Here is a 19,782-nt window from a genome sequence, read left to right on the forward strand (position 1 = left end):
CATCGCATTGGCTATCATCGCGTAATAATGCCACAAAATAAGAAAAACCCAAAACCAAATTAAAAGGATCAATAATTTATAATCCAAAATTGACATCATCTTTCATTACAAATTAATTAATGATTCAATAGATGTAAAAGGGATTGTCCACCTAGAGTTGAAAACCTTCAATTGCAGCTCCGAGGGACAGCGTAGGTAAAGTCGAAGTGACACGACCGGAGGCAATGGAGAGAGAGAGAACACATCAGTGCAAAGAAACAAGTAGAAGAGAGACACTAAACGGGCGAGAGAAATAAATTTAATCCAAGTTTGTTTTGTTTTGTTTTGTTTTTGGGTTTTTCCTTTTTTGTTTTTTTGGGTTTGTAGGTAATCCAAAAAACCTTTAACTTGATTAAATTGAAAAACAACGGAACCTCCTAACCACCACCTAACCCGCCTAGCTCCTTTCCAATTTTCCTCCATGTTTTGGCCTAAATTGCATCAGTCTTCCATGGCCCAGCGCCTAGGCGCCTCCTAGGCCGATTTTTAGAACAATGCCTAGAGTAGTATACTCCTTACGATGCCACTTTGGTGTTCAGGACCACTAATTTCATGTGCTTTAATCTTTTTTTCTTGTGACATTGTACTATAGTCTATAACACCATGGTGGCATCCCGAGGGTGTATGCAAGTCTCCCCTTTATTTTCGGAGGCGACTCTTGCAACATTAAAATATTCAAACCAAAGTATCCGGTCACAAAATGTTTTCCATTAAACCCTAAAAACATTTCCAGCATCTCCAGCATGACTGAGAGTGCACAACCTCACGGAATCACAACCTTGGATAACAGCATTTGATGTACCAAAAGACTTTCCCTTGTAAATTAACAGCATCCAACATTGCATGATCAGGTCGAATAAGCAACTGCAGACATGAAACACCTTTTACCGAAGGCGGTCATCGCCATTTCCTGCCAACCTTGCCCCTCCTTGTAGTATTCAACCTGCCATTATATACAAACGTTACGATGTACCCACAAAAGTCTTGTTCATACTGATAGAAAGCATGATAAAATGAAACTTACTGTCTCTGCTATGCATTCGTCAGCTTTCATCCCTCCGATTACATATATGGTATCCTTGACAACAGCAGCCGTTGAATATCCCCTGGAGTTATACATTGGTTCGGCCGGCATCCATGACCCGAGCCGTGGATCAAAACTTTCCACACTCTGGATAATTGAATCTCCATCAAAGCCTCCCAGAGCATATCTACACATGTGAATGTCCATAATTGTGAAGGTCAACAAACAAGCTAAGCACCAAAATTTAACAAAGAAAAGCGAAACTTGCTGTTGGAGACTAATTACTGGGTTAGCACTCTTAAAATTATTGATGCTGGGCAGTTCTTTTCAAATTAAGGGGTGGATAGCGAAACTTGCTGTTGGAGACTAATTACTGGGTTAGCACTCTTAAAATTATTGATGCTTGGCAGTTCTTTTCAAATTAAGGGGTGGATCTGATCAGAGTCACATTAATCAAAAATATAATCCTCTTACATTTGCTTAAGACTTCGTTTGGTGTAGATGATTGGATTGCATTGGAGAACTCAGTTGACATTAGACTCAATGGAGACATACACTTATCCATTCCAATCCCAACAAAATTGGTAAGTTTGGAAGGGTTAAGTTTCCTCTGTGACTAATGCCATGAGTTATCTAATCCAATTAAATTTTGAGACCAAGCGATGCCCTACGCGGTTTGGGCAACCGAGAAAGAGCATAGTCACGCAATCATGTGCAGAGATGCTCATCAAAAGAATTGATATACGTCCAAGTTTCTGACAAGTTCCCATACCAAATTCATGACTAAGCGGATTGAAACAAGTCAGAAGAAATGTACTTACATTTTTTCATTCAGAACAACCAATGAATGGCAACCCCTTTTCGAATGCATAGAGGCAATTTTGGTCCACTTGTGTTCTCTGGGGTCAAATCTATCAACAGAGCTGAGATATGAACATTTCAAGTCAACCGCTGATATAGGAATAGTTCAGAATGCAGGCACTACAATTACACGCAGAAGCAGGTGTGCGATAGAATTAACATAAATATCCTACCTAAGCATTTTCTTTAGAACTTAAATGCCCATGGTCACTCTTCGCCATGAGTTTCTTGTTCTTTTCTTATGGTCAACCGTTTATTAATGACAACATAACTAGTGAAGCATGAGTACTTCTAACCAAGGTGTGATGAATATACATTATTTTAAAAGATCGATCCGAAAGAAGAGAATTCACTGATAAAAGTCATATACATGAATATGCAAGCAGTTCACGCATAGCGTTGAGTACAGACAAGCAGAAAAACTAAACAATAGAAAGGAGGTTCAATATCTTACTTCAAATAACTGGTCCCATCAAATCCACCAGTGGCATAAAGCACACCATTGAGTTCTACCGCAGCAAGACCCATACGCTGGAACAATAAAAGAAGCACGTATCAAGAACCACGAGGTAAACTTTTTGTGCAAGAAAAACACATCATAGGAAAAGGGATTTTGCTAAAGGACAATAAGTATGTTCAATTAAGATATACTTTATTGCCCCAAGGTATTTTACCTCTTGTGACATTGACTGTGTACGGATCCATCGTCCAACATCTAAATCAAGCATCTCAACATCTGAAAAGCAATCAACTCCATTCCCACCACCCACTGCAAAAATTTTGCTGTTTGTGGTGGCTGCAGCTAAGCTACCCTTTTTCTCTCTCAGAGAAGGGCACTGCTTCCACTCATCAGTACCAGGGCTGTACGATTCAACTTCAGAGAATGACCAAAAACAGATGTCAGGAAAGTATTTGTTCCAGTAAGAAATAAATTTCAAATGACCAAGATCTAATACCTGTATCATACCACACATGACCATTGCCACCACCAATTACATAAAGATCACCATTCAATTGTGCAACAGAGGCATATGAACGAACTGAACTCATTGGTCTCAGAGGTTTTATCATATCTTGAGAAGGATAATAAGCATCAAATGCCGACAAACATGATTCACCATCATATCCACCAACTAGATACATCGAGTCATTGGGGTCATAATGCAGCACATTGCATGATTCAGTATCCTTCTCATCAGTATGTGCCTTGGAAGGTGTAGACCCTGATTCCAACTGTAGACCAAATTTTAAGCATCGAATTTCCGTCTCTGCCTGTTCCTGAAATGCCAGTGTAGAACTCCAAATTAAGAAGAAATAAGATAAATGAAGTTGATTATGAACTATTAGCCATAAAAGGTTCATGGGTTCTGACTGACACAGGTCATAAGAAAGGCAAGGAAAGAGTTCTAAGTCAGAAATTAATATCAAAATTCCTTCAGGAGGACTTTTGTTGGCCTTTTGGCTAACAGCAAGAAGAATAAAGAACCATAGGGTGCTTTCAGTCATCATTTACATAATAGTTTCATACTATGATTTTTATGTGCAACCAGAAACTTCCTCAGACCATTTAACATATATTTCTATTCTAGCAAAAAAGGTATAATCTCGGCTTTTATTCATGAATGATTATCTGAATTGTCTAAAAGAACATTACAACAGAAATCCCAAACTAAAAGCAAGTTATATGTAAAAGAAATCCCCTTGTCATTCAAACCTTCTAACAACTTTCCAAAAACAGAAGGCCGAAACTTAAAACCCAACTCCTGAGAAGACTATGCTTCTACAAAAAAAAGTTAAAAGAAATCCCCTTGTCATTCAAACACCACTGTCATCAGACCTGGACCTGGAATTCCATATGGCAACCTTGTAATTTGCAAATTGATAAAGAAACTAACAAGGATAAACAAAGAGTCTTTAGTATGCAAGTATCATTATGTTTTATTGAATTATAAATGTGAAGAAGTGATCAACTGAAGCAAAAAGTCCGAAGAAAAAAGGTTTGATAACTTCATGTGTCAATCAAAATAACTTGAACCTATTTAATGTCAATGATGATTTATGAGACAATGCATCTGCAATGCATGCTCTTAAATGTAGCTTACACAGCTCAGCAGAAGAAATAAAGTACAGATTCTACAGAAACAAAAATATGCCAATGTTTAACAAAGTTTAACAAACATAGCATTGCATTAATATTAAGTACCAGCTTATGCTCCAAATAACCAAACTTTTTAGATTGTTCCGTGAACTCTGTTTTATAAGCCCTGAGCTCCTCCATCTCTTGATTCAACTGATACAAGTATAATAACACATAAGGTTGGCTGTAAATAAAAGAAAACTAACACAGACACCTAACGTTAGACTTTATAATTTACGGACAACTAAATGATCTTTTACCTTTGTAATAATTGCTTGAAACTCAGACAAGGATTGAGGACTCTCTCCACTCCTCTGCTCAGATAAGGATTGAGGACTTTCTCCCCTCTTCTCCTCAGATGAGAACTGAGGACTTTCTACCTTCTGCTCCTCAGATGAGAAGTGAGGATTTCCTCCCCTCTTCTCCTCCAAACCCGATGGCTCTGTTGGATTCTCATTGTCGTCCAAGGTCAATTCATTCAAGACATGATGATCTTCAGCAACTCCTGGCAAAGATATGTCTTCACCTTCACTACTCTTGAGCTTAGATTGGAGTGCTAACTCTTTCAGTTTCATGAATATGAGTTGCTCCTCCGATTGTTCAGCCTCCATCATTTCTATTTGGGCGTTGAATGGATCATTTCTTTCAACTAACTTTGTGGAATCCTCTGAAGTAAGTGGTTTAAACCATTCTAATGTACCAGTTGAGGTACGGGCTTGAAACGTATCACTCCACTTAATTTTATTCCGTGGTAAAGAACCTACAGATGTACTTGAAGCGATTCCAGCAGTTGTGAACAAAGACATCACCCTACTTGTTTGAGCGTGGTCAAGCTCAAACCAGAAATGACGCTGACTGTAGTAGTTGTCAACAAGTATTGGTTTAAACTGACTTTCAAGCACTGGTCGGCACTGCAGCCGGACACGGATTTGAACCTTAATGTAGAAAATATAATACAAAAGTATTAAAAGACCCAAACCTTGTTTGCTTAAAATGAAATTACGACTCTGGACAATTAGATCTATTATGTGAAACATCACTTTAAATACCTGAGCAGGAAATTGTGTTTTCTCTGAACCATCAATGGTCCATCCATACGGGTTAATATTCATTTGGCCACAGCTTGCAGCCTCAAAGATACCATGTAGTTTCCTATCGCTAAAGTTGAAGAGAAAAAGCAGCAAACCAGGAGTGATATTCTTTACATATGAAAAGTGTGCACCTGGTAAGCCTGAAAGAGTACAGAATACAACCCATAAAATACAACTCATGAGTTTATAGACCCAAAACTAAAACTAAGACAGGAAATTCGCAGTAGTACTGTATGAAAACAACAGAGAAAAAGATCATTATTTGCACAAAGTTTTGTGCACACAATAAAACTGGCTACAATATTTCGGGACTCGTTCCAAGAGAATCTAATGTGAAGAGGGCCCCAATACAAAATGTGAAGATGGCAATACACTTGCAAGTTGCAACATAGATGAGGAGAAATTGGGCCACATGATGTTCAATACCAATTATCACTACTCCACCGGTTTTATATATTCAAACCAATACATTTACCAAATGTAAAAGTGAAACAGTTAATGAAAAAATTAGGAGCAAAACACGCGACAAAGTTCAGGACACTGACCAAAGAGTTGTTTAGATAGACATTCTTCCATTGTGGTTTTGGTGCAACCAAATACGACTCCACCAAGGTGATTCTTGCTCAAATTTCTCATGGATGCAGAGTAGGTCACCAGATCTTCATGAGTTGCAGTAAAGGTTTTTGATTTTCTTCCTGCCCCCATTTTCTGATGCAGACAGGGCAGATTTATATCAAAAACCTGAAAAGGAATTAAAGGTCATTTTCCATATACAGATTCATATTCATACAATACAGGCTACCCAAAAATGAATGAAATGAGAATGGAAAGGGAGGAGGAATACCAATCAACCGATAAGGACCATCAACTGCATCAGATTTCACCAACTTTGCAAATGAGTAGAGTTATGAAACAACTACATTTTAAAACCACCACTCTGCATTTCTGACTGATCTGTTTGAAACGTTTGGCTGCATGCTTGACATACCAAGGCCGCGTGTTGAAAGAAGGCCTATGCGTTATGTTGTATAGTTCATGTCTACTAGTTCCTCATCCTCTTTTTGTATTTTTATTGAAAAAAAAAAAAAAAAAAAAGTACTTAATAAGTTATTATAAGCATAAAGACATCGAGAACAAAATCCGATTGGAAAAAAAAAAATCTGAAATCCAATTCATTCTTCATATTCCTTTTCCTTTTCTATGACAAGTTATTTACTGAAAAGCACTCCAATGGGTAACAAAAAAAATTGGTCATTCTCGTCATTATGTTTCCTTTAAAGAATAAAATGGTCAAATATAAATTAAAAGAATGTAACGGAAGGCGGAAAACACAAGAATGAAAGATAGAAAATTGAGAGGTTTCATCACAAGGGAAAAAAAAAATGCATTAACCATTGTCTTATAAAGTTCATAAACCAGTTAGTACAGCACTGTGTAGAAGAGCTGAGTATAAATTCTTAGTTAATTTGAAAATAAGAAGAACATAGTTCAGATACATGGTGTGCAAGAACCGTATGTCCAGCAAATTTGATCAACAATGTCCTGAGATTTCACCAATGATTTGTGATTTTGTATAATATTACAAAGATAATGCTTACATTTGCATGAGGTTTCATCACCAAGTCCAACTGCAGGACACTATAATGCAGGTATTTATACTAGCCTCAACAAATTTGAAAAAATTAACAGCATTGAACGGAAACTTAACGCAATGTGTGTTATCCGCGGAATCAAGCAACAAATAAACAATTCAATTACAACTTCTAGAAAGAAAAAAAAAATTCCGGAAAAGAAAAAACCCATTCATTCAATTTTTTGTACAATGAGCAACAAAAATAGCTAGAAGATATCAGAATTCACAGTTTCGGAACCAGAAGCCAAAACAAAGGCCATTTATGAAAAGTGGAGTCCGCTGATTAAAAGAAAAAACGAAGAAATATGCACAAACCCACTAATATTACGATTCAGAAAACCAAAAAGATTATATCTTGATGAAAACCACGATCATCGAAACAATGTATCACCTGGAACCTAAGAATTCCATGAAACATTGCGCACAAAAAAAAAAAAAAAAACCAAAAGAAAATGCAAGCTTTTCGTCTTGATCAAACGGGATGATTCAGACCACAAATACATAGAAAAGAATTAGAGAGAGAGAGTACCGTCGCCTGTGTATCTGACAAGGGTTTAAGGGAGACGACGGGGCCTTGCCGAGAAAGGGAACAGAGCGCGAAAATAAGCGAGCTTCAGCTCTTACTTACCATTTTCACCTCAAGTTTATTGTTTTTGAAGTGCTTTTTGAAAGAATAGCAGCTATAAGTTATTTTTTAAAAGTATTTTAAGTGTTTTTCTTTTTAAATTCGCTTGAATTTTTATTATGAATTGATTTCAAATATATATTTATCATTTTAAAATCACTTTCAAATAAGACTTTAATCAAATAAATCAAAGAATGTGACATCCCACATCGCCTAGGAGAGTGATCCTTAAATGTATATTCTCATCCTTACCTAGCGCGAGGCCTTTTGGGAGTTCACTAGCTTCGGGTTCCGTAAGAACTCCGAAGTTAAGCGAGAAGGGGGGCTAGAGCAATCCTATGATGGGTGACCCACTAGGAAGTTGCTCGTGAGTTCCCAAAAACAAAACCGTGAGGGAATGTTAAGCCCAAAGAGAACAATTTCGTGCTACGGTGGTGGACCGGGCCTGGAAAGTGATCCGCCCCAGACGGAGATGTGACAAAGAATGACCAGAGGACATAAATACAATAATAATAATAAAGTAAAAAATAAGAGTGCGAAAATTATGATCTATAAGTAAAAAGAGCCCAATTAGTTAAAAAGAAGAAAATGACGGTGTGAAAATTTTGACCCACAAATAAAAGAACCAACTATACCTCATGCACACTTTAGAGTCAATTATTTTCTTACAAATCACAGTGTACACATTTTCTACCGTTCCTCGTATGTATAAATTACATGTCAAACACATAAGGGATCAGCACATACCACTTATGAATTAAAATCAAAGTCCTTGAAGCTTTTTTATTTATCTGGTAAACTTGTCACTTTTAACTTTATTTCTAATTGCTGAATGTATATTTTCTTCTTTAGGCCGATCCCATCAAAAGGTAAAATTGATAAGACAAAACCAAAAATAGAAATAAAAAGAAATTATGAAAACCAAAAACCTAAAAAACCAGGAGAGTTTTAACGAAAAGTCCGCAGTACTGTTCACTTTAATGAAAAACCAGATTTTTACACCAAAAAGTCAATTATGGTACTATTCACTTTACTCTTTATTTTGTCCTTATCGTTAAAACTCAAAGTTTTCAAACTCTTTTCATTAGTTCTCCTAAAAACAAAAAGAAATTTCATGAGGCCTTAGGAGCCCAAAAAGACAATGCCATGAAGTGAGGCCCAATGGGTTAGAGTTGGGGTGTCCCTAGATGCTGGAGGAACAATTTGGTCCAAAATACAGACGTTTCATTCCATGTAGCCAAAGTGTGGGGGCGATGATTTTCGCACTCTTTATTTATCCTTTTGTACTCGTCTTCTTATACTTGTGTAATAATTAATCAAATTAAAGGAAAATCTAAGCATACAGAACGTGCAAACGGATAAAATTGAAATGTGGAATCATACGTTGAAACTTGTTATAGCATTAATCTAAATTTTACACACTCCCCTTCTTATGATCAAAAGAAAAAGATCATAGTAGATTAGTACTAGATTAATGTGGTAATACAAACTAAATAATTTTCAGTGGCATATACAACACAAACATGCCTTCGTTCAACCTTTAAGGTGTAGACGCAGATTCAACCTTCGTACCAAACTTTTAACTGCTGAATTTCAAGTTCGCCGCCTTCTGAAACACCGGCATAGAAATCCACAGTCGGAAGAAATACGGAATAAGATCAATGAAGTCGATTACGCAGCATCAACTAATTTAACAGTTTAATCTAACTTTTCTGTTGTAGCAAAAAAAATGCAATCTTTGTTTTCTTTTATTCGTGAACCATCTTATTTCGCTAAAAGATCAATCCCCAACCATTTCTCCAAACAAAACTTAAACAAAGTCGTTCAAACACCCCTTTCATCAGGTCTGCAGCCAGCAACATTTTATTCTGCAGATTGAGGAGAAACTAATCAGAACGAGATATGCATCCTTTACGTGCTATTCGAAGTTGCTTAGATGACTCGACCGAAGAAAACAAAAGAGTAAAGAAACCGAAATACTGCGGATGTTTAGCAAACACAGCATTGTGTCACTTACCAACTTGCGCTCCAAAAAACCGTTATTCACATACTGTTCTTTCTCAGAAGCCTTGAGCTCGTCCTCATCTTCAATCAACTGATGCGAATATATTAATACATTAGAGCGTGGTTGTAGAAAAAACGAAAACCAACGAGGACATCTAACGTTAATTGGAATTTTAACTTATGAACTACTAAAATGATCATCTACGTTAGCTATGATTGGATTTTCAGAGAAGGATCGGGCACTCGCTCTGCTCTTCTGCTCAAACGACGGGCGAGAACTCTCTGTCCTCCTCCTCCAAACCCAACGGTACCATTGAATCCTCAGTGTCCTCCCAGGTCATTTTATTTGAGACAGCACAATCATCATCATTTCCTGAGAAAGTCATGTCCTGACATTCATGTTAAGATCATACTAAAGAGCCAACTATTTCAGGTTTTTAAAAGCGCCACAATCTCAGACCAGCCTTATACGAGGATTTAATGCATTTTGATTATTCAAACTAGCATATGCTTCCACACTTTGTATGTGATATTTTTCAATTTTGTTTTTAAAGTGGGAATGAGAGGAGGAGAGATAGAACATGGAAGTGAGAAGAGAGGTTTTGTTTTTTGTTTTTTAATTTTTAATATTAGATATATGCTAAAAGCACATATAGGTGAAGCTTCAACAATAACAGCAAAATCTGATCATATGAAATTACAATATTGCCCATTGTTCTTTTTTTGTAATAGGAGATTAAATAGTCTTTTCACATTCCTTTTATTGGTGAAGAGAGTTCTATTTGATATTCATCAATTAGTGACGAAATATCGATATAGAATTCTATAAAGTCCTTGCAAAAAAAATGAAGAGAGAGGATATAGACAGTGGCATGAGGCCCAATGGGTTGGAGTTGGGCTTATCCCAAATATTAAACAGGATCAGGTCCAGAACACCAGAAGTTTTCCTACAAAGTAGCAAAACTGAGCCAATATTTCACCCTATGATTTGGATGCCCCTACAGTGCCATGATTAAAACTTGTTCTTACAAATATTTTATGAACCAAAAATAATGTTGGTTATTTCTTTTACATTGAAACTTGTTGCGCTGGAGAATTTTCCTTTGCAACGGTATCATTCATCCGAAATACCCACGATAAGAAGTCGACTCTCGCATTTCCTATTTCCATCTCACATGAAAATTAATTCCGCATTGCTGTTGCCTGGGCCATTACAAATGAAGTATTTTCTCTAAGTTTGCACTGGTTGAAGTCATAAACATTCTTTATAGGCCCCGTTTAAAACCAATCTTGTATCATATTTGGACTGAGTAAACCAAAGTGTTTGCTCATTTACACCTTTTGTTTCTCCGATTTTTCTGAAGTGCCTACAAACACTCAGTATTGATACATATTTGACTGTTAGATTTGATTCAACGACTTAAATTTTGTGACTGAGAAGTGGTAGATTACATCCGCCAATCAAAAATATGCATTGGCCATGAGTGTCAGCAGGTATTTCTTTTCTTCTTTTTTTCTTTCATTTCATATATTCTCTTGTTAAAAAAATTCTTAAATGTTCCGGAATAACGAATGTTAGATTTAACAATTAATATACCCATAGTATCTCCTAATTTGGATTACCCTAGAAAGTCCCTTCTTTTCTCACTGGTGCCTGGATTTGTTGAGTTTCTAGTTGAGGAGCTTGGTGAAATCAAAATCCAAGGGTTATGTGAGGGGGAATGAGGAGAGGTTCTTAACACGGACGCATACGTGTTAAATAAATAATAATATTAAAGAAAATTAATGAAATTTTTTTGAAAACTTTAAGTTAAAAAAATAAAATAAAATAAATAGTATCATAATTAACTTTTTAATATTAGAATGTGATTTTTCGTTAAAGTAAACAATACTAAAAATTTTTCGTTAAAGTTACTTAATATTAAATAGTTTAAATATAACATTATAATAATATAATGAAAACTAATAAAAATGGTTTGAAAACCTTGAGTTTTAACTATAATGACAAAATAAAAGATAAAATAAATAGTATTATAATTAAATTTTTAATATAAAAATATGATTTTTCATTAAAATTAACAGTAACTTTTCAGTAAAATTTCTTAATATATATCATATAATACCATAATTAAATTTTTAATATAAAAATATAATTTTTCATTAAAATAAATAATAACAAAATTTTTTTATTAAAATACCTTAATATATATCATTATGAACTCCAACCACGTTGAAAAATTTCCTGAAAATCGGGGTGTTGGAAGTTGGGAGTGAGACTGACAGAGATAATGGCAGGGTAACTTGTGTGTCAATCCACCAAACCAGTCCAATCAATCAGTCACTGGAATACAGTTTAATGTACCAAACAGAGTAATGTACCATGCAGCTGCTTACCCACTTATAGCCTCTGGCAAAAGCTCGTAGCCTCAAGCATGGTGGTGGATTAATGCATTGTCTCAATTTAAATATTTTCCTGTACGCACTTCTTCCTTCTTCTTGCAGTAGTTGGAGTGATTAAACTTAGTTTAGTATTGAGATGATTTTGAAAAAAGTGATCATAAAAAAAAAACTATGAGTTTTTTCATGTTTGATAAACATTCAGCTTTAATTTTTTTTCACAATTTTAGATAAAAAAAGTCAAAAACACAAAGTTGCAAAACCTAGCTTTGAAAAATCTGTTTTTTTCACATCTGTTTTACATAAAAGTTTATCAAACATTGCAATACTGCTTTATTTTTTCAAAAGCACTTCTACAAAAATGTTTACCAAACACTATGTTGCTTTATTTCACAGCCATTTATTCTTACAACACAGCAGAAGCAATTATTTTCTCAAAGCACAGCAATACCAAATCAGCCCAAAGTAGAAGATGGATCAGTAAAAAGAAACAAAAATACTTTATGAAAAACAAATGTGTGAAAATCACATCCCTACAAAAATGAGAGTTTTGAAGTCCCCACATTCGCCCATATACACAAACAATAAAACAAAAAAAAAAAAAAAGGCAATCTTTTTCATGTAAGACTTGTTCGAGCAGTTGAAATGCATAAATTAAAGTAAAAATAACGTCGAAAACAACAAAGGAAATACAGAAGAAATGGTTTTTTCAATACTACGTAATATTAAGTAATACAAAAATAAATAATTGAAATTGAAAATAGAAGGTATGGAAATCAAATCCAACAATTATAAGAAGGCAAACTTTAGAGCCTACTCAATTGACTGCTCCATTTGAGCTTGATCTGCCTATATGGTGGATCGAAAGGAGTTTGGTTCCTCATTTGCCTACTCCATTGTATAAGACTCATCTTGAGTTGTCAATTGTTTAAGAGAGCCATAATACTTGAAAGTCAAAGTAACTTGATCGTCAAGTTATTTGGCTCTCATAGTGATCTATATTGATTCACAAGTATCATGGAACTTAGATACTTTAGTTTACTATTTGGAACCCTAATTAAGACATACTATACGTGTCTCGGTGGGATAACATTTTGATAATTTTGATTTGATGTATCTCTCTGTTAACTATAATAAGCAGTTCGAGAGAAACTTAATCACTATATTAAGGGTGTCTCTGCTTTCACAACATACACGTTTCATTCTGAGCAAATAATATTCTTGCTATAACACTTTTGGTTGCTGAAGTAAAAGACTCATTTATCATCCACAAGAACCATCGTATTCTACAAATAAGTTTAATTCTAAGTCGGACAGCGTGTGAAGTCTAATCCTAATAAAAATTTCAAGTGGCACGTATAGTATGATAAACCGGTGATAAATCAGACTCCCAGAAATAGAACGTACAACTTTTGGGGTTTTTCAGTATGAAAGCTAGGGTCCAGAACCAGAAGATGACAATAACAGACTATAGACCTCAATTATTCACCAGTTGTTTGTCTGTCGTTTGTACATGTGTGGACAATTTACCCTCCAGCAAAAGCTGTTTAACCAACCACCCAATTTTGAAAAACCCTACTACTCTGCAAACCCTACTACTTTTAAACTCTGAAGTTTTAGTTCAATGGGTCACCAGAAAATAAAAAAATAAAAAATCAATTGGGTTATTTTACATTTGAGATAATCAAGCATGATTCTTAAATTTTGATTCAATTAGAATATTCATTTACTAAAACTTGCGAGTATTTATCGTTGAACTTGTCATGACATGAATATTTCTTTTAACTCTTGCCTCTTATTTACCTTTTAAACCCTTTAGTTCTAGCGAAGGTTCTAACAATGTTACCCAATAATATCATTGTATTAGAGATACATTACACGTTATTTTACGTTGTCACAACTTCATAGAATTGTATTTGCAGTTTTTTAGTTCATAAACCAAAACTCAAATTCAAATAAATTTCAGAACCATGCTCCGATTTTATCTTTATTTTAAGCATTTAATCAAGCAAGCCAAATTTGAAGGATGCATTTAACCAAAAATCTGATCTGCAAAACCTGAACTTTGGGCGGTGGTGGCGTTTTTTCTTTCCTCTAGCCATGAGGGAGAGACTGACAACATATTGAAAGAGGATAGTAAAATGTGTGCACTTATTCAAAAGCTTTCTACTTTATTTGCTTTTGTTTCTTCTTTTTCTTTGTCTAATGCTGCACCGCACCGTGTCTCTCTGCTGAGGCTCTGCCTGCGTTACTGTATCGGTATGAGCTGTAGCAAATATTATAAAGCTATTGGATTGAGAAAGAGTTAAAAGAGGATGATATCTTTGGAAGAGAAACAGAACCTTGGTTGGATTTGAGGATTTGTTGTTTAATTTCGTGTCATGAAGCGCATGTTCTTTTCAGGTGTGGCAGAGTAGCATGTTCTGTTTTGGATTAAAAGCTTGTCTCAACTTCTAGCGGCCACATTTCACTAGCAAAGCACTTTATTGTTGTTATGTAATTTTTTTTTAATGCAATTTCTTGCTTAATTCCACGGTTAGGAGAAGGTCTTGTGTACACTCAAATCATATACGGCTCTCTATCATGAAAAGTAATGTCACGGATCAATCTTGGTAATGCAATACAATAAGTTTAAGTATCATATATGTGGTATAAATCACTATTCTAAAAATCTCTGTTTAGAGTCGCCTAGGTGCTAGACGAGTGGCCACCGTCCCATTTAGTTCTTAAGCGTTTAAAAATTAAGAAAGTACATCTAGACCTGTTTAGGCTTCGCCTAGTCACTCACCTATATCTCGACTCTCACTTAAACAAAAAATCAATAACTTTCATTTCGCATTTTAAGTTTTCAATAAAATGCAACTGACTTGTTCAATACTTGGGTAAACACTCATTATATGTTTGTTTCCCATGTTTTCACTATGGACTAATACTTTATAATATATATCTCATTTTATTTTTGTAATTTATGTATACCAATATATATGTTTTTTAAGTATAAATAGACACTTATTTATATAATATATAATAAATTTACTTAAATATGTCTAAGCTCCCGCCTAGACGTTAGATCCCAGTCTGCCATCTGACTAACGCCTAACCTTTTTTATAATCTTGATATAAACACAGTCTGTTGGTCATGTTATATAATTTCTCACTAGGTTGAAGCAAAAAAATAAGAATGTAAACATCGTTAAACATGACCAATTTTGATAAAGAAATAGACAGAGTTGATGGAAACGTCAAAAATGCATCTTGAGTCCAGACATAATTTGGGAACTACATAATCTAATTTTCGAATTTGGGGACAAAACTGCAGCTCGGTTTATAATTTAGGAACATTAGTCAATTAACACAATAAAAAACCTAAAAACTAAAAGGAAAACTAATGAAAATAGTTTGAAAACTTTAAGTTTTAACGATAAGAACAAAATAAAGGGTAAAATGAATAGTACGAGGTTTGACTATTTAGTGTAAAAATATAATTTTTTGTTAAAGTAAACAGTAACATGAACTTTTCGTTAAAATTTCTAAAACTAAAATTAGGATGGTAAACAAGTGTAACCAGGACAGCTGATCCCTTTTGGGAGAGAGTGGTAATTAAAGGGCTTTATTAATCAAGTGGGGTGGTAGCACAGGTCAAAAGTGATTCGGTTCAGACCCGGAAAAGTAAAAAGAATGATTTACTTTGATCATTTTTTTAATTGAACATTAGCTTTCACGAATTTTGAAACTAATGTAACGTGAACACACTCTAGTTTATCCAGACTTCTGTACTTTAACATTCCAATTGCTGGATTTTGGTTTTTTAAGTTTAACCATGAAAAAAGTTTAAATTATGTATAATTTGTTCTTGTATCATGAAAAAAGTTAATAATTAACACACAAGGAATCCTAAGGATACTCTCACGATTTAACTCTCTATCACATTACAGTTCAACATTAATTATTATGCCAATATTATAAAATATTGTGCAAAAAAAAAAAAAAAAAGATGAAGTGTTGATTTGGTACCTAAACTATCATCTTAATGAAAATTAGGTTATTGAATTATTTTTTTGATAAAATAAGTCCATAAATTCATTAAAAATTGCCAATTTCATCCTTATTGTTTTTATCCAATTTTTCGTCAACTTAAGTCACTTCACACTCTTTAGAGTGTAATACCATCATTTTCTCATCTATAAGCCTTTTAATATTTCATATAGGTTATAAATCTAAAGTCTAACTTATCATCCAAAGTTAACTTCATACACTATATCTAAGTAAAATTATCTGTCTACCCTCTAATGTGTATCACATGCAAGTAAACGTGACTCAAATTGACGGAAAATTGAATATAGTAGTTTCGAATATAATATTAGAGATGTAATTGGTAGATTTTTATAATTCAATGACTGATTTTTCTAAAAAAATAGTTTAAAGACCTAATTTTCAACAAATAAATTCACAAAAAAAAAAAAAAAAAAAAGAGGTGACAGAGTATCTATGAAGAGTTTCATTTTTTAGAGAGTCTCTTTAGTATTTTTCGTAACGCTAAAGCCAATTGATAACATGGAAGTCACTCAACTTTTATTTTCAATGTGAGTTTCACAATCTCAACACATTTTTAATCCTGGATGAAATTTTTTTTGAATCAACCACTGGCACATAGGAATATCCTTAATTAGACTAACTTTCGAAGGTAGGGTTATGAATTTCAATGATTTAGAGCTTGGGTAGGTAAAATGGTGAATGGGTCCTAATCCCATGGTTTATTGCTAGACAACCATATATGCCTTAAGGATAATAGGATCCAAAATTCCACATGCTTTTCATTAACCTTACTTTGTTTAATCAGATCCCCAAATATTCTTGTTAACCCTCCCTTCTTTCCATATTTATTTACCTAAATAGAATTCAGATCAATTTTCTACTCTTTTTCTTTTTATTTTCTCAGAATTCGATGCAGATATTCGGGGTTTCTTTAAAAGTGGGGCCGAAAGGTCCTTGCACCATTTTTAAAAGTCTATGACTCTGTGCTTTCACATTTTCATGCAAATTAGTGCTAAAAGGAGAATTTGGATCCCCTTAAGGACTATTAATTCCGAGTTTTTAATTTGTGTGAAAAAAAGAATAAATTGTAGTAATGGCTCTTAATTTTAATTAAATTAAAGCAATGATGTTTCAACTAAAAATTCATTATAATTGGTCTCTCAACTCATCAAAATGTGTAGTTATGGTCATTTTTATTAATTTCATCAGAATTTTGTCAAAATAAAATAATAAATTATGTTGGAATGACCATTGCTACAATTGGGGTTCTTCAACTTATCAAAATTTGTAGCTATGGTCATTTTCGTCAACTTCACTAGAATTTTGCTAGAATGAGTTATGTTAGAAGGATCATTGCTACAATTGGGTTAAAGTTGAAGGACCATTTCTCCAATTGGGTTCAAGTTAAGGAATCATTTCTTCAGTTAGATTAAAGTTGAGGGACTAATGGTGAACCTTTAATTTGTGTAAAGTGGGACAACACGATGAGTTAGTAGAGACCGTTGAATTAAATTTGAATGATCCAAATTGTCTGATTTTTCAACTCCAAACAGTGAAATCAGAACTTAATCTCTTTCTGTAAAAGCGTATATTCAAAACTTTGGCTCACAGCCTCAGGGTCCAACATTTTGCATTGCACCATGTCAAATTAATATGCAGCATAATTAAGATTGAACAGGAAAAGTGTGCTGTATTTTTATTCATTTATTTTTCATGAGCTGGCTATTTTAAAATATTGAAGAGCCAACCATAAGATTAATGTAATTGATTGATTTTTTTTTGTCAATATGTAATTGATTGATTTTTTTGGTCAATATGTAATTGATTGATTAGCTTTTAGTAGAGATGAAAGTTTACAATTTCTTCAATTCTAATAAGTAACATTGAATGAATACAAAAATAAATACTTGACATCGAAAATAGAAAATCTAAGCTAGGGTGAAAATAATTTAACGACTTACGCATTCATTATCTTTATATATCTTTATATATAAAGTGAAAAGCCCAAATAACTGAAACATTCAAAAACCTCTAAAATGCCCCTTTGTTTCCTTCTCAATTAAATTCAAAAAAATCAGAAAACAAGGAGAAAATGGTAAACAAACAATACTGAACAGAAAACTGTTTTGGAAAGAAAAAAGAAAAAAGAAACAAAAATAAATTAATAAAAAAGAATTTAAACATATAGAAAACAAGAGATAATCCAAACCAAATGGCATAACCGTTTAGAAGAGGAGAGCATAAACGTGGGCATCAATTTTGAAACTGCTGTGAGTAGTTACGGTTTGGTTTATATTCTTCATCATCGCGCAAAAACTGAATCATCTCAATCTTTCGTTACATTTTGTTATTCTCTTTTGTTTCTTGGTGTTTGATTTCTTTTCCCTTTTGTCTTGTTTTAGTTTATGCGTAGAAAAGTTGTTTAGTTTAGCAATGCAAGTCTTTAATTTACCTTTCAATCGATTTTTTAGTTTTTCGATTTTCAGTTACAGATTGCTATTATTTTTTTATAATTACAGGTGCTTTCATTGTTCCTCATGGATTACGCATCAAAATTGTTTCAACATGGTTGCTGCCGAAAGCATGAAGTTTCTAATGGTGATCAAAAGATTTTTGTTTTATTCACTTTTTTTTTTTTTTTTTTAATTCAGTTTGTAAATTCTTCTTCATTGTCAGTTTAAATTATTTCGTTTACTTTCTCAACTTTTTCTTCCGTGGAAATCCAACACATTCATGGGTGCTTTGCTATTGTTGAATTGAATTTCCAGATTCTATCAAAATTCATGCCATTGAATATTTAATTTTTTTTAAGAAGAAGATTAGGCAAAATAGACAACACACACCCATTGACACTTCCAAGTTCCATGTAAGATGTTGGTATCCCTATTTGAATTTCTTATGTTTCTACAGTTTGTTATAATCCTTCACAAAATATGCACTTATGATTGAAAAGCTTTTCACCTTTAACACAATTGTAGTATTGATCCATGATATGTGGAATCTGATTTATGACATTTGTATTTTAATTAATTGTTGTTTCTTTTATGGCAGGCAACAACTTCATGAACAACAAAAGTCAAATTGCAGATGAGAGTAATAAGGGAAATTCCAATATCTCAGAGATTGTCGAGGTAAGAATCTCAGTAATTTGTTTGTCATCAATTATATAATTTTTTTTCCTCTTCCCTTCTTGGTTTGTTTCTTTGGTTTTTTATGGTAGTTTTGTTTAATGATGATTTATGTAGACAATCAGTTTCTTCATTGCTTCAAAATATTATGTTTCGAAATTTTATCACAAAATTTATTTGTTAGAACGATTTTCTTGAAATTTTAAGTGTATGTGGTTGTGTTGTAACTGATTAACTCACTGTTTGTTTGATCTAATTCTCATCCTATGTTACTATTTGTTTGTTTTGGTATTATTAAATGCTGCCATATGAGTAGCACACCTAATCAAGAAATTTTTATTTAATTACATTCTCATTTGTTAAGATGCCTTCTTTACATTCATTTTTTTTTTTCAGTTTGAGAGTATTATTAAATGCTGACATATGAGTAGCAAACCTCTCAAGCTCTGTAGAGATGTATTGTCAAAGTTTCTTGAATATACAATTGAAAGTAGAGATATATATACATCTTACATTTTTTTCTATGATGCCTACAATTATCAAGTATATCTAGAACTAATAGTTTCAAACAAATTGCCTGGCATGAAGACTAAAGTGACAAACTTAAAGAATACTTTATTGTAATTTCTTAGTGAAGATCATAGTTTAATACTAACTGCCAACCTGTTTGCAATAATAATTGGATAGTTTAATTTCTCTTATTTCAATTTTAGACGTTCTCTAGAGTAAGTGTGCACACTATTTTTCTAGCTATAAATTTGTATATGTTTCGCTATATACTTTTTTTACATCAAAAAGCCTTTTTTGA

At 33.6% G+C, this 19,782-nt stretch overlaps 1 protein-coding gene across 1 annotated transcript; it reads right to left on the reverse strand.

Moving 5' to 3' along the window:
* Positions 1–446: 446 nt before the first annotated feature.
* LOC137723545 (uncharacterized) lies at positions 447–7,435 on the reverse strand. Its single transcript, XM_068462743.1, has 12 exons — positions 7,315–7,435; positions 5,997–6,209; positions 5,698–5,893; positions 5,111–5,292; positions 4,322–4,996; positions 4,128–4,214; positions 2,881–3,202; positions 2,599–2,798; positions 2,379–2,455; positions 1,885–1,986; positions 1,064–1,250; positions 447–982 (listed from the first exon to the last, which is right to left on the reverse strand). Exons 3-12 carry the CDS (start codon positions 5,855–5,857, stop codon positions 887–889), a joined length of 2,088 nt encoding a protein of 695 aa, XP_068318844.1. The 5' UTR covers positions 5,858–5,893; positions 5,997–6,209; positions 7,315–7,435; the 3' UTR covers positions 447–886.
* Between the last annotated feature and the right edge of the window lie 12,347 nt (positions 7,436–19,782).

This window comes from Pyrus communis, chromosome 17 (assembly GCF_963583255.1).
Source record: "Pyrus communis chromosome 17, drPyrComm1.1, whole genome shotgun sequence".
Classification (NCBI taxonomy): Eukaryota; Viridiplantae; Streptophyta; class Magnoliopsida; order Rosales; family Rosaceae; genus Pyrus; species Pyrus communis.